The sequence below is a fragment of the Prionailurus viverrinus genome, chromosome C1 (genome assembly GCF_022837055.1).
Source record: "Prionailurus viverrinus isolate Anna chromosome C1, UM_Priviv_1.0, whole genome shotgun sequence".
Classification (NCBI taxonomy): Eukaryota; Metazoa; Chordata; class Mammalia; order Carnivora; family Felidae; genus Prionailurus; species Prionailurus viverrinus.
Window position 1 is genome coordinate 50,026,252 of NC_062568.1, and position 14,803 is coordinate 50,041,054.

At 37.9% G+C, this 14,803-nt stretch overlaps 1 protein-coding gene across 5 annotated transcripts in view; it reads left to right on the forward strand.

Annotated features, from left to right (window-relative positions):
- Positions 1-14,803, forward strand: part of CCDC141 (coiled-coil domain containing 141) — a 232,536-nt gene that overhangs the window by 126,151 nt on the left and 91,582 nt on the right. For all 5 annotated transcript variants that reach the window (XR_007155001.1, XR_007155002.1, XR_007155003.1 and 2 more), the window contains one exon: positions 7,445-7,617. Coding sequence is in view for 2 of the 5 variants with exons in the window: in XM_047872361.1 (XP_047728317.1) it covers positions 7,445-7,617 (173 nt within the window). In the remaining 3 variants the exon portion in view is untranslated. The remainder of the gene's footprint in view (positions 1-7,444; positions 7,618-14,803) is intronic.

Sequence of the window (14,803 nt, forward strand, 5' to 3'; positions counted from 1 at the left end):
AAGGGAACAGAAGTGCTGTATACTTTGGGAAAAGCCCAAAGTTTTGGAGTGAGCCTAGAGCATTAGGGAACACAGAGGAGAGTCTCAGGGAAAAAGTGTCAAGGAAGACTTCTCCACAGGAGGTGAGCACTGAGCTAAATCTGAAAGGCTAGGACAAGGAGCAATTGGAGGAGGACTGGGTGGTACAGAGTTGTGCCATGCATGGGGAATCTAAGATAATTCACTTTGCCACGAGTGTAGGGTATAAGACCAGAATGATGAGAGAAAAGTAGTAGAAGCAGACAGGGGGTCAGGAAGGGTCTTGAATAGCATGCTAAGAAATTTCTACCTTATGCTGAACATATCTGTTAACTATGAACAGATATTAAGGACTTCAAAAATCATGATGAGGCAAACCTCCTGATATAGATGCAAATGATGTCTTATTTACTCTCCTACTGTATTCTCTCTGAGAGACTGGTGTAGAAACTTTTGGTTTTAGAACTTAAGGAGAGGCTATTTAAACCATGCAAATATTTGATAAATATGGCTAAACATAAAATTATATATATGTTTATATATGTATATATAAACATATATATAAAATAGAAAGATTATCAAAACAAGAAATGCATTTACCATCTTACATTTTTCATGAGAACCCACAACTCAGCCCCTATTTAATTAGTCTTGTAATAAAGACACTCAGTTTTTTTTAATATAATTTATTGTCAAATTGGCTTACATATAGCACCCAGAAGACACTCAGTATTATCATTCACTCATTAGTATCCTTCACAATAAAGCTATCATGTGACTTCTAAGTGAGTCATGATTGTTATTTATTGGTTTCCCTTCCATGTACAATTTTAAACTGCTGCACATCTCCATTGGTATTAAATATATTCTTCCTTGTATTGTAGGCATTTCTGGTAGATTTACTTTCCTTTGCTGAATTAAAATTCCTTGAGGGTAAAACACACGTCTGTTTTACTTTGTGTTTACCAGAACAGAACATCTAGAAAAGCACCTTTCAGGAAGTGAATGCTCAATAATAATTTGAATGATAGAAAGTAGTGAAATAGTAGAAACTGTGGAGTTTCAAGGCCAACTACGTTCCATTTCATAAGAGATTATACTGATCCAAGGTCATTGGAATGAAGAGAGCTTAATTACTTTAATATACAAGGAACACAAATTTTGAGCTCAATCTCTGTGTCATAGCTGAGAAGGAAGGTAATGCTGGGTGAAGAGGTTTGTAATCACCCATGCCACCTGCTCCAAGAAGTCTCCAGGCAGCATTAATTGCCTATTTTTCATTATTCCTGTAGTATTTCTCTGTGCTCCATAGAGAGAGGGGGTGTCTTAGTCATCTTTGCACGCCACCTAGCATTCAACAAACTTTGTTGAATCAATGAATGAGTGACTGGACATGTGACAGGTCAATTACACTTTGAGCCTGAGTTTTCACTTCTCTAAAAGAGGTCTAACGATCCTCAGGGAATACCATTCAGTAATAAAAGTTCCTGCAACTGCTGATACATGTTCAAAATCTTTCCATGATAGAGTTGGAGTATAAATAAATAAATGGAATTGCAGAGTATTAAGTGAAAATTTTAAAATGTTTGTTAGGATGATACTTTTCTAAAATAATATAGCAGACTTTGGAGCCAGGCTGCTGAGGTATGAATATGGTCTTAGACATTTATTAGTTCTATGACCTTAGGCAGTTCCTTAACTTCTCTGTGTGTCTAGCTTTTTTTATCTGAAAAATGGAAATAATAATTATATGTACCTCACAGAGTCACTGAGCTTCTAAATGAGTTAATACCTGACTGGTGCATAGAACAGCCAAGCACTCACTGAGTTCTAGCTATTATTTTGTCATTTTATATGCATTTAATACTACACTAGCCACTCTAACATGACTTAAATGCTTTTGTTCCATTTTCCTGTTCCCAGCATGTACCAGAGTACATGCTTCATAAAGTCCAATAAATATTTGTTGAATAATGAAAAAAAATAAATGCTTTGCAGATTGTTAATAGATGCTTTTCCATGTAAATATTCCCAAGATTATCCTAAAACTATTTAGGTCAATAGATTAAAGGAAACCAGAAAGTATAAACAGTGACTAGCTGGCTAGGATTCTACTTATGTGTCTGGTTTATCCATTTCGAAGATGGACTTACCTCAGAAAGAGTAAGAGTTTATTAATACATAAACTTCCTCCATTCCTTGTTGATAAAATGCATCAGATGCATGCCATTTTCTTTCTTTTTAGTTTTTATTTTAGAGAGAGAAAGCACGCAGGAGAGAGGGGCAAAGAAAAACAGAGAGAGAGAAAAACAGAGAGGGAGAGAGAGAGAATCTTAAGCAGGTTCCATGCTCAGTGCAGAGCCCTAAAGGGGGCTTGAGTTCACAGCCCTGAGATCATGACCTGAGCTGAAATCAAGATTAGAATGCTCAATTGAGCCACCCAGGTGTCCCATACATGCATTTTCAACCCCAAACTCCTTTTCCAATGTTTTGTTTTGTTTTGTTTTGTTTTTTGTTTGTTTGGGTTTTTTGTTTTGTTTTGTCTTGTTTGTTTGTGTGTTTGTTTAGCTTTTCAGATTGTGAGGCCAAACCAGTTTTAGGTTCCCATGATTTTACACACCTCTCATTAACATCACTTGTAATGTGGAATGAGTTCTGGGGCCCAGCAGCAACAACCTTGGAGTGGCGAGAAATAAGCTGGAGCACCGGTAGGGAGCAGCAAACACTGGGAGCTGAAAATCCCATCACCCTTTTGCCCTGCTTTTCTAGCATTTGGAAGCCTGGGCAGATTTGGGCAGGACCTGAATCAAGTATCAGCTTGCCAAACTGGGAGCCATGGGAAGTTATCTCAGGTAGTATTTAGGAAAGGAAACTGAAGCTTTTGGTTTTGATGAAAACTGAACCCAGAGGAAATCTCTGCAGACAGTGGGATTCAGTGCTCTAATGAGAAGCTGAATATTGTGTCCTTGGTAATTATAAAGGTTCCAACCAAACTCATTCTCCAGCCTTGGAACTCACTAAAGGAAAATTTCAAGGTTCTGTAGCATTTGGGCTTTTTGTTTTTAATGTTGATTCTCTTCAAATAAGTTAGTCAAGAAGCAAACAATACTACTTATGAGACATCTTTGTGAAACAGCATGAAATATTTATGCTGGATGACTAACTCATGGTTCTTGCTTAATTTATTAATCCCATAGATATTTTAAAAAGAGTACAATGTGCCAAGTCCTGATACCATCTCTATTTGATTTGGTCCAGCCTGCTTTGGATCCTGTACTTAACAATGGAAATAAAAGAAAGATCTTGATGAGCGTCGTAAAGAAAAAACACCAAGCAACTCCTTAGTCTTTTCCAAACCAAGGCAAAAAGAGCTGGTTGGTCTCCTTATCCTTTTAAGAACCGTGTGGTTATACAAAATAGTCAAGAAGAGCTAGAACCAAGAGGGAGAAAATATTATCCTTGTGTTTATATCCTTGTTTTTGCCTCTAGTCATAAAACCTGTATTTGACCAGGTGTGAAGAAAGAGGGGGGTGGGGAGAGTAAACTAAAGGGGAAATATTAATTCCAAAGGAGTTTCTATGGGCATTATAGTGTCATTGCCAGAAATAACCTGTTCTATAACATGTGTGAGACAAAGAGATTCTTTCCGGGCTAGATCCAGTATATCAGGTTCCTTATGGATATGGTAAATAGAAAAGCATTAAGTCCTATTCTGGGGATAGATTAAGTGAGAGCAATGATAGTTAGATCTTTTCTGGAATTGGTATGTGGATTCCTCATTAAATGCTGCATGGGGATAAGAGAAATGAGTTTTACATGTGACTCTGACAATCACAGGGAGTATAACTTTTTTAAAAAGGAACCCCCCTTTAAATCAATACATTTAACATGTCTTTGTGTTTAGACACATTCCCATTAGGTCTAGGTTAGGATTAAGGGTAAAGAATAAGCCCTCTTATAGTATCCAGCTCATCTTATTTACAAATGTATTTGTTGAGCTGATGAAGGAATGAAATCACTCGCCTCCTTTCTACTGCCATAGTTCCATCAAGTGTGATACATAGAGCAGTGTATAAGTAAGTGTTTTCCTAACGCTTGGAGATTTTTGAAAAAAACTCTGACAAAAATTTTGCTATTTTGATTCTAAGTTATGGGTTATCTTAATATACCGCTTTTTCCTTCTATGTCAGTTTAGACCTTCTACATGTTTAGACCTTCAGTTTATTCCCATGTTATTAAGCTATAATACTTTTATAATAACATTCAGGAGTGGGGTGGAGTCACCTCAGACATGCATTTAATGTACATGTGGCTTTAGAATCTAACTTCTGTGAAGAGAAGACCACTTCTTCTGACCATATCACTGCCCAAGGATATGAGAGTAGCAGCTGTTCACAGCGGCCACAAGAGGAAAGGCCCAGTGGGATGAATGACAGGCAGCAGGTGGCCACGCTCTTCCCAGTGACTTTTCAAAGATGTGTCCGATCGAGATGTAATCACGAGCAAATATTTTCCGAGTACTTAACTACCATCATGCCCTAACTTTCATATTTTTTTCTTTAGTTATTAAAACAATAACAAACATGATATGTATTAAGGTTATACTGGCTTAATACTAACACAGAGTGGAGTTAAACTTGTAGAGAAGAAAAAGCACTTTTGAACTCTCTATCCTTTCCCCCATTCCCACTAGGAATTCTGGGAATTATCTTAAGGGAAGAAAGAAGTGAATACCCTGACATCTAAATATATATGTTTTCTCTTTATTTCTTCCTTTAGCTCAGTGGCTCTCAATGCTAAATGTGAATATGTATTACAGTAGCACTGGTTCACATATACTAAACTTTAAGCGTGATTTATGGCAATTCATGATAATTTTGACTACACTGGATTTTTGTTTTAGGCACTGACTTTAAAACTCTTTCTCTTTCTTTCTTTCTTTCTTTCTTCTTTCTTTTTTGAGAGAGACAGAACGTGAGCAGGGGGAGGGGCAGAGAGAGAGGGAGACACAGAATCTGAAACAGGCTCCAGGCTCTGAGCTGTCAGCACAGAGCCTGAAGCAGGGCTCGAACTCACAAACCGTGAGATCATGACCTGAGCCAAAGACCCACCCAGGCACCCCCTGACTTTAAAACTTTTAAAACTTTAGAACCTTTGAGTAACATGAGACTCCACTTCACTTAAAATAAGTAATAAAAATTTTAAATATAAAACAGAATTCCAGAAACAGTGTTTACTGCAAGCGGCATTTCAATGTGTTATGGAAAGATTGAGAAAGTAATTCAAATAATCTTTTCTAACATCAGCATCTTGACACATTTGGCTCTGTTGCCCACTACAGAATAAAAGGGGGAGTTCAGATAAGGAGAGTCTTCAGGTTCAAAGTTTCTTTAATAAAGCTATCTTTCTTTTACAGTTCTATATGGCATAAGAGAAATCACTTAACTTTTCTCTGTATCTTTTCATACCTATATTTACAAAAATTAGGTTTTAAAATCTCTTTTAAAACCACCTAAGATGAACAGGCTTCTTGGAAATGTCCCTCCTGTCTTAAGCCTCCCCTGAATCTTTGCTACATGACTCCATGAGCCAGGGTTTAAGAGCAGGGGCCTCAGGGAGACAAATTGAGTACAAAGAACAAATCTGCCACTTAATAGAAACATCACTTTGTGCAACTCATTTAATCTCTCTGGGACTCAGTTTCTTCAGTCACACAATGGAGATCACTTCTCACTTCCATCTAGGGCTATTCAGGACAATGTGTCTGAAACTCAGCAGACATTCAAAAATATTTGTTGGCTGAATGAAACACATAGTATAAAAGGAGCAGAAGTCGGTTCTCATTAAACTGTAGTTATTATTATTACTTTCCTATCATCTAAATAATAGGAATGATTTTGTTTTAATCATTTTAAGTGATCAGAAAGAACAGATTCCGGGGACATGAAGAAATTGACGAGAGTATAGACTATCAAGATATAAGTAATGCAACAGTATTTGAGATATTTCATTTGTAAATTCGAATTTTATCCAGTTCCAGTTCTGGCATTAAAACTCACTCCCTTAGACGGCAGCCAGGTGTAAGTTCTTGCATGCTTTTACATAGCTCCATGGTGGTAGCCTCTACATTTGGCTTAAACTGTGTGCCTTCAACATCAACTCAACTTTGCTCCTCTGGTCTCTCTTCAGGTCTCAGTGGTTACCAGACTCATGAAGCCATCTGCTTTCATTTCTTATGAGTCTTCTTTGGAGTCTTCCTACTCCACCTGGTGGGCCCCTATCAAGCTCACTGGTTTCCAACTGACAGTCCAGGAAGGCTAGATTTCAAGACCCCTGCTGACTGTGGCACTATCAGTGTTCCTGGGATAAGAGTGTTCTCCAGACTGATATGGAGCATCCCATAAGGTTGCTTCTTCTAGTAGTGCCAAAGGGCAACATGTCAAGAGCCCCCTTGCCATTCAGCTTTTCTTCAGCTTACCTAATTCATCTCCTGCTCTCCAAGCCCAAGGCCAGAGACAGGTTATCAGGACACGTATGGAGACCATTGCACTCTACTCTCTCTTTCTGTTTTTCTCATGTTACCATGGTCCTCTTTTACTACCTTCGTATTGTATACTCCTCCCCCTTAATGCCAACTAAACCTTAAGACAAAAGGAAAGCTCCTCTCTACTCTATGGTAACTCCAGAAACTTAATCCCCCATGGCTGGTTTTTGATCTGCTAATAAAAGAAGAAAATATAGGAATTTAAAAAGCTTCTCTTAAGACAATATCTTGATTTGCAAGGTGATGTTTTTTTTTCTGCATAATCCTATTTTGCATGTCAGAAGCTAAATATTATCTTGATCTTAATCTTTGCACAGCTTCAGAACCAAATTATAATCTCCTTTGTAGACAGATGGATGTCCTGGATGAAGTAGGTGGAAGGTCTTACACTGGGAAAAACAAGGGATAAAAACATACTAGTCATTTCTTGAATATTGCCCTATAATGTTTCAGGTTCAAAGTGAAATTTACTGGGAAATTGTCTTTTAAGAACATAAGGGATGTTCAGGTTGTGAAAGTCTGCATAACGTTTTTAAAATATCTCATCCATTATTGGTATACATTAAAGAATGTGCAAAAAATAAACCTGGCTCTCTGAATTCTGTACAGTTATAACTGTGTTGTATAGATACATTCTCAATGTAAACTATTGTGGTAACTTTATGGTGTTGATATTTATCTATGCCGAGCTAAGCTGTGATCAGTTTCCCTAAATGGAGCCTTAGAACTACACAGCTGTTTTCTCAGACCAAGATTGTTGTTTTTGGTTATGATCAAACAAATAAATTGAATAGGCTGGTTTAATCTCTAGTATTTCATGTACACATTGATGTAGATTTTAAACTAGAAAAGCAGAAAATGAAAGTATGTTTTCGTTGGCAGGCATTTGATGTACTTGGAAGAGTTGAAGCTTACCTTAAGCTCCTTAAATCAGAGGGTTTAAGTCTGCCTGTCTTGGCAGCAAGGCATGAGGAATTACACAGAGAAATTAAAGACTGCACAGCTGATGCTTTGCAAGAGGGACAAGCCTTAATCAGCCAAGTAGACTCCTGTAGGTAAGTCTATTTCTTCCTCCGTGTAACAAGCTTTTCCACAGTTTCCACAACCTGTTAAAAAATAAGTTACACAATTTTTTTTTCTGCTTCTGATGTTTTGCTGCATTATGACATGGCTTAACAGGATCTATTGAATTTTGGTCAACAGTGATTCTGAACATAGCAATACTCATCTACAAGTGAGACCATATTCTGAGACTGAGGACCCAAAGATGCTAATGCTTTTTTTCTATGAGTTTCTGAGGTGGGGAGAAAGAATGGACAAAGGAAAAAACAGAGCTTAATTCTCAATGCTTTTGCTAGCCTAGCACCTCTGTGGGGTCTTTTCTCATTTTTAATTCTTGAAAGTTGAGTCTACCCTGTCCCTTTTTTCCTTTCTGGAAAAAAAAAAAAAACACAAGAGTACCAGAATCCCCTTTCACTTATGACCTTCGTGGCTCACCAAGCAAAATCCCAAATAAAAGGTGACATTATTAATAATAACAATAGCTCACTTTTTGAAAACCTGAGAGCCCATCATGTGCCAGGCACCGTGCCAAGAAGTTTAGGAACATTGTGGCATTAATCCTCACAGCAGCTCTACAAGACACACAGAGTAGTCCCCCCTTTACCCATGGGGGAGTACGTCCCCTCAGTGGGTGCCTGAAACCACAGATAGTGCCCAACCCTATATATATTTTTTCCGATACATACATACCTATGATAAAAGTTAATTTATAAATTAGGCATAGTAAGGGATTAACAATGATCACTAATAATAAAATAGAACAATTATAACAATGTACTATAATAAAAGTTATATGAATGTGATTCCTCACTCTTTCTCAAAATATCTTATTGTACTGTATTCACCCTTCTTGTTGTGATGATGTGAGATGATAAATGCCTACAAGGTGAGATGAAATGAGGTGAATTACATAGGCATTGTGACATAGTATTCAGGCTGCTATTAACCTTCTGATGATATGTCAGAAGGAGGATTGTGTTCTGGACCATGGTTGACCATGGGTAACTAAAACTACAGAACAAATCTGCAGATAAGGAAGGGACCTTGCACTATTAATGGTCTCCTTTTTATAAGTAACTGAGACACAGAGAGGTTAAATAACTTGCAGAAGGTCACACAGGCAGTTAATGACAGAGTCAGAATTTGAATCCAGGAGCATGGGCCCTAGACTCCACATTTTTAAAAATTACATCCAAGTTAGTAAGCATATAGTACAACAGTGATTTCGGGAGTAGATGCCTTAATGCCCCTTACCCATTTAGCCCATCTCCCCTCCCACAACCCCTCCAGTAACCCTCTGTTTGTTCTCCATATTTAAGAGTCTCTTATGTTTTGTCCCCCTCCCTGTTTTTATATTATTTTTGCTTCCCTTCTCTTGTGTTCATCTGTTCTGTGTCTTAAAGTCCTCATATGAGTGAAGTCATATGATATTTGTCTTTCTCTGACTAATTTCACTTAACATAATACCCTCTAGTTCCATCCACGTAGTTGCAAATGGCAAGATTTCATTCTTTTTTATTGCTGAGTAATACTCCATTGTATATATATGCCACATCCTCTTTATCCATTCATCCATTGATGGACATTTGGGATCTTTGCATACTTTGGCTATTGTCTATAGTTATGCTATAAACATTGGGGTGCATGTGCCCCTTCGAACCAGCACCCCTGTATCCCTAGACTCCACATTCCTAACCAGTGTGCTAGGGCAGGTTGTTTTTATGAATGCCTTTGGTGAGTGTATCAGTGTGAGTTTAGATCTGGGAGGAAATGAGGAGAGATAAGGACCTTGAGAAACAGAAATAGGATGCTGTGGGAACGTATGAGAAAGAATAGGGATTGGAAGACAAAGGGAGATGCTGGGGCAGATGATGGAACACGTATCACTCAGGAAGAAATAAAGGCAGGGCTTACATTTTGACAGAGCGAGAAAAAAAGATTTGTGCAAATGAGATAAGCCCAGTTGTTTATCTTTCATATCCACAATCTTCCTAAAAAACAGACATTAAAATTGAAGAATAATTAAATAGGTCAGAAGTGGTAAAATTACCTTATTTCTATTTAAATCTTCATTCTGCTCTATTTTAGATGTGTTTAAAAGTGTTGATTTGGTGAGTTTGGGTTTAGGGAATTTTCTTTTCAGAAGACAGTCTGAATCTGGATGGAGGTATTTAGTCAGAGCTTGTGATGGTTACTATGGGACCATGCAAAGCCAAGATCAGAAATAATCCATGATCTTCCAACAGGAGCCAAACAGCTGAGGCTACCAGAAAGGCAGATGGTTCTCCCCTTTTAAAAACTAACAACTGTAGCTACTAAGTTTCTTTACTTTAACTCCAACCCATACATCTGGTAATGGTGTGTCTGCTCTGTTTCAGGAGCCCCAGCACCCCCATGTCTGGCCCCAAATTGTGGGCACAAGAGCTCTTTTCTCTTCTTTACTGTTTAAAGGTCCAGTCTCCCAGAATGTATATGCGTCTTGGACCATGCAAAAGATATTCTATGGGGTTCCTGGACTCAGGGTACCAGGGTACATGTTGGACACTGATCTGAGTCATGTGATGATAGGATTAAGTATTGAGTTCTCCAGTTAGAACTGGGGAATGGTCCCATTTCAGTTTCACAAGTGAGTCTCAAAGCACAGACACTGTTTTCTCTGCTTAGGCTACTCTTTACTTGTGGTACTGCCTTGGCCAGTTTCCTTTCATGCATGGGTAGATCAGGAGGCAGCTAAACACCCTTCCCTAGATCTTTGGAGGTCTGTATCTGGTACACTGCCCCAGAAATTCTAGGTGCTTTGGCCTCCCAAAGTGTGAGCTTTGTTTCCTCAACTCAGCAAGACCCCTGGGCTGTCTTTGGGTTCTACCTCCCTGAGCTTTGGTCTGGAAATTGCCTCTCAGGTAGTAAGCTGATATAATCATGAGGCATATCTTACTCATTTCCCTTCTCTCGGGGATCATCGTCTTGTGCTGCCTGTTGTTAAATGTCTGAGAACTCTTGTTTCATATAGTTTGCCTATTCTAGTCATTTAAGGGGGGAGGGTAACTCTAGTCCCTGCTGCTGGCCAGAAACTGAAGTTCCCTTTTAGTTTTAATGCTTAGCTCCTAGAGTTAGAAAGCTGGTCACAATTTAGTACTCTTAAACTTTATCCTGTTTGCTCTAATTAGTAATGTTTTATCTTCAATACATAAATATAAAAGGGAAAGTGCTTGTATTTTATACTGTATTCTGTTTTCAGGGTTTTAGTGATGCTTTTGGCCATGCACTTTGTCATGGTGGACATGTTTATTTATTTAGTTAGTCTCATTCTTTCTGCCTTCATTGTTTTTTCCACTCTTAATTCATATATATATATATATATATATATATATATATATATATATATAGTTTTTTTGAAGGTGAAGGTGAATAGTTCTTTTCTTCAAGCTTCAGACTGAGTCTTAATATAAGAAGCAATAGCTAGGGACCATTTCAAGAAACTTGAATTTAAATGGTTAGGTAACTGGGTTTAAAAAAAAAATTATTAGCAGTATGGTTTCTGTCTAAATCCTAGACAGATGAGCTTTCATAGTAGTTCCAAAGTTTCCTTGGTTCCTAAGATTTCACAATAGTTTACAAATCCATCCTATTTTCCACTTTGCAGGAGGAACTGAAGCTAAAGTGAAATTGTTACTTGGCAAAGGACATTTTTGATTCAGAAGGTAGATGTAGAATAGAAATCCATTAAAAACTGAATTGAAATGCATTAGAGTCTTGGTAGCAAACTAAACCCCACATAGCTACTGACCTCAGTCCTGTGCATGACATTTGAGACTTGCTTCCTTTCCTCATCTAATGATTCATCTGTTCAACGATGTGGGTCACCAATCATAGGAAAGAAGCAGAACCTAAAAATAAGATTTCAAGTTGCAGCCACTTGAAAGTGAAGGTGGAGTTTAGAAAACTGGCCGTGAAAATAAACATACTACAAATTTCAAGAGAGGAAAGTACATGTCACTGGACATCACAGTGGGCTTCCTAGACTTCTGAATGATAGCACACTGCTAGGACATAAAACACTAAGGCCCCCACTATCACACATTTAAAAACTCAGATGGGTAAGAAACTTTAGCATCAAGGGGGTTTTGCTTTATGCATTCTTAGGGTCAAAATGATGTCATGACTTTATTTTTTTTAAAAAAACTAATGTTTTTATTTATTTTTGAGACAGAGAGAGAGAGAGAGAGAGAGTCTGAGTGGGGGAGGGGGAGAGAGAGGGAGACACAGAATCCAAAGCAAACTCCAGGCTCCAAGCTGTTAGCACAGAGCCCGATGTGGGAATCAAATTCACAAACCCTGAGATCATGACCTGAACCAAAGCCGACTGAGCCACCCAGGCACCCCGTGATGCCATGACTTTTAAACTTAACTTCTCTGAACCTATTCCCTCATCTGTAAAATGGAGATGTACACTTCTTAGAGGATTTGTTTTTGTTTTTTGTTTTAATCAAATGAAACAGCACTACTCTTAGCAATTGGTTTACCTTTTTTTAACCTTCTCTACAAAGAGTTTTAAGAGAAAATACTAAGAGTCACATGGTTGTTGCAAACAATTCCAATAGAGTCAGCTGTACCAAATCATACTCATTTTCATGAACTGGGGAAGGTTATATTTGAAATAGGTCAGATACACATTTATCTTAAGGTAATAAAAGACAAAATTTAGTGTTGGGGCAGGCAGATAGGAATTTCAGAGACCCTTAGATCTAATTTTTTTTCCTGTTAGTCAATAAAATATGTCTTCAGAAGTTCACATTTCTCGTAGATGATGCTTCCCAGTAAATTTGAGACCCTTGTCATTATTTTCTTGTAACTATTACCTTATGAGGAACAGATCCACACTGTTTTTCTATCCTGAAATCAAAACCCTTTGAAGTTGGAGCAGCCTCACAAAGTAAATAATGGTTGTTTACATGTTTCCTTACCTTTCTATTTTCTCCCTGTATTTGGGTGATAACTCTGAATCATTGCTAAATAGTTTATTATCTTTTCAGAGTTTAATATCTGCCATATAACCTAAATATACTTTAATTTTAAAGACATTTTAGCAAATTCATTTTCACTTAGTTATGATACAAGTTACTGCATCTGATAATGGTCACACTTAGACTTAAAGGAAGTTGAAGCTTGGCTACAGGAAGGAAGCCTGGCTTCCAGCACCTCTCATCTCTTCCTAAGCTTTGCTTGACACAATCTTTGAGCGGGCAAGTCTGAAGACAGACCAAAGGAGGCCTGCTACCAAGTAGAATTCTGCATTGATTAAGCCATAGAAAGCTGTGGTGATTGGAAATACTGGGTTGGAGACCTGGTATGAAGGTGAAGTTTTCTATAATTGGACAAAAACAAGGAATCTCTTTTTTCTCTGTGTAGCTACCAATTCAAAGCTAAAAACCGTATAAGGCCATCTTGTGCAATATCCATTTGCCTTTTCATGTTTACTAAAATTAACTTAAAATTAACTAAAATTAACTTCAACTTGCTTCCATATTGACTCAATTTCTATCTGTGCATAAAAGACTGTATCTACCAGTTTTCATTCTACGTTGTTACAGTGAATTTAAGCTTTAAACCTCATCCTGACTGAATAGGTTGCTGTGGTATAACCGTAAGTGCTGTCTGTTTTGATCTAATACTCATTGCTTATTTAATGTAAATCTTCATATTTTTATATTTTGCAAAGAAATAAAAATAGGAGTTCACTGGGATTTTGCATTCTCTTTTCACAATTTTCATTATGTTGGCTACCACTACTTCTCTTGGTTCATGTTATGAATGGTGATGAATTTTAGACCAGACATGGTTCATTCATTTATTCATTTATTTATTCCAAAAATATTATTGAGCATCTTTTATAAATCAGGTACTCCCATGCATCTAATGTAGTCGGTGGAATGTCTTCCCTCATGCTGTTTATATTCTAGTGGGAATAAATAGCCAACCAACAGCTAAATCAAAAAATGAGATGTTCTTATACACCAATGAGTACTCTGAAAAAAATGTAAAAGTGAAATGGGATAGAGAGTCACTGTGGGCAGGGGGCCATGGTAGACACTGTAGTCAGGGACAGAATCTTCAAGAAGAAGGAGCTACCATGCAAATAGCTGGGAGATGAATGGACCTAGCAGAGCAACACAGAGATGTAACAGAAGGGTGTGTAGAGTGTGACTGGAAGAGATGGAGACGGGAGAGAAGGGCATGAAATAGCATCAGAGTAGGTAGGAGTTAGACTGTATTCAAACACTCATTGGCAACAATGGCAAGCATTTGTGTGCTTTATATACATTAAAAGTTTTAGTCCCTAAAACCACCATGTGATATAGGTACTGTTATTATCATGGTCTCTATTTTGCAAAGGAGGAAGCTAGGGCACAGAGAGATTCAATAACTTTCCCTATTACCAGTCACATGGTAGTAAGAGGTAAAGTGAGTACTAGAATGCAGGTCTGAACCACTATGTCAGTTTGCTAGCTCTCTGTCTACTCCTTTCATTAAACTTTAATCAATAACAAAAAGCCTGATCACGTGGATTCTTTTTTTATTCTAGCATGCTTAAAATGTGACAGTGTACTCCACCTATCTGCTAGCTTCAACTCAAGTCTGCCCTTCCCTGCAAAGTTTTTTCTTTCAGTTTATTTAAAAAGTTGTTCAGTGTACATATAGGCATCACATTGACATGCCAGCACCAAGCTTCAAGGGTAGTCAAAGATATATAAACCTGGCCCTGAATCTCAAGAATGTTACTAGAGGCTAGTCAGGGAATAACACATCCAGGGAGTGTGCATAAGGCATGAGGAAACCATGGGGACAGTGGGTGTTGGGGCCACCTCTTCAGAGAAGGGAGACACAATCCCTAGCTTCTAGGATCAGGATAGGTCAAGGGAAGGACTTGAGAAGGCCACTGTTGAATTTGATAATCTGACATGGATGAAGGCTCTGCATCTAGCCAGGATGAACAGAATCAGTATCTACCATACAATACTTTTTGAATTCCTTTGTATTAGTCAGTTCTACCTCCTGGCTTCACTTTTCATTCTGTGGTGTTCTGAATCATTCTTTAGTTGTTGGATTTGTAACAGTGTTGTCTCCCCTCCTAGCTCATGACATCATTTTCAGGTCAGCCTTCAAGGTCAGTCATGTAGG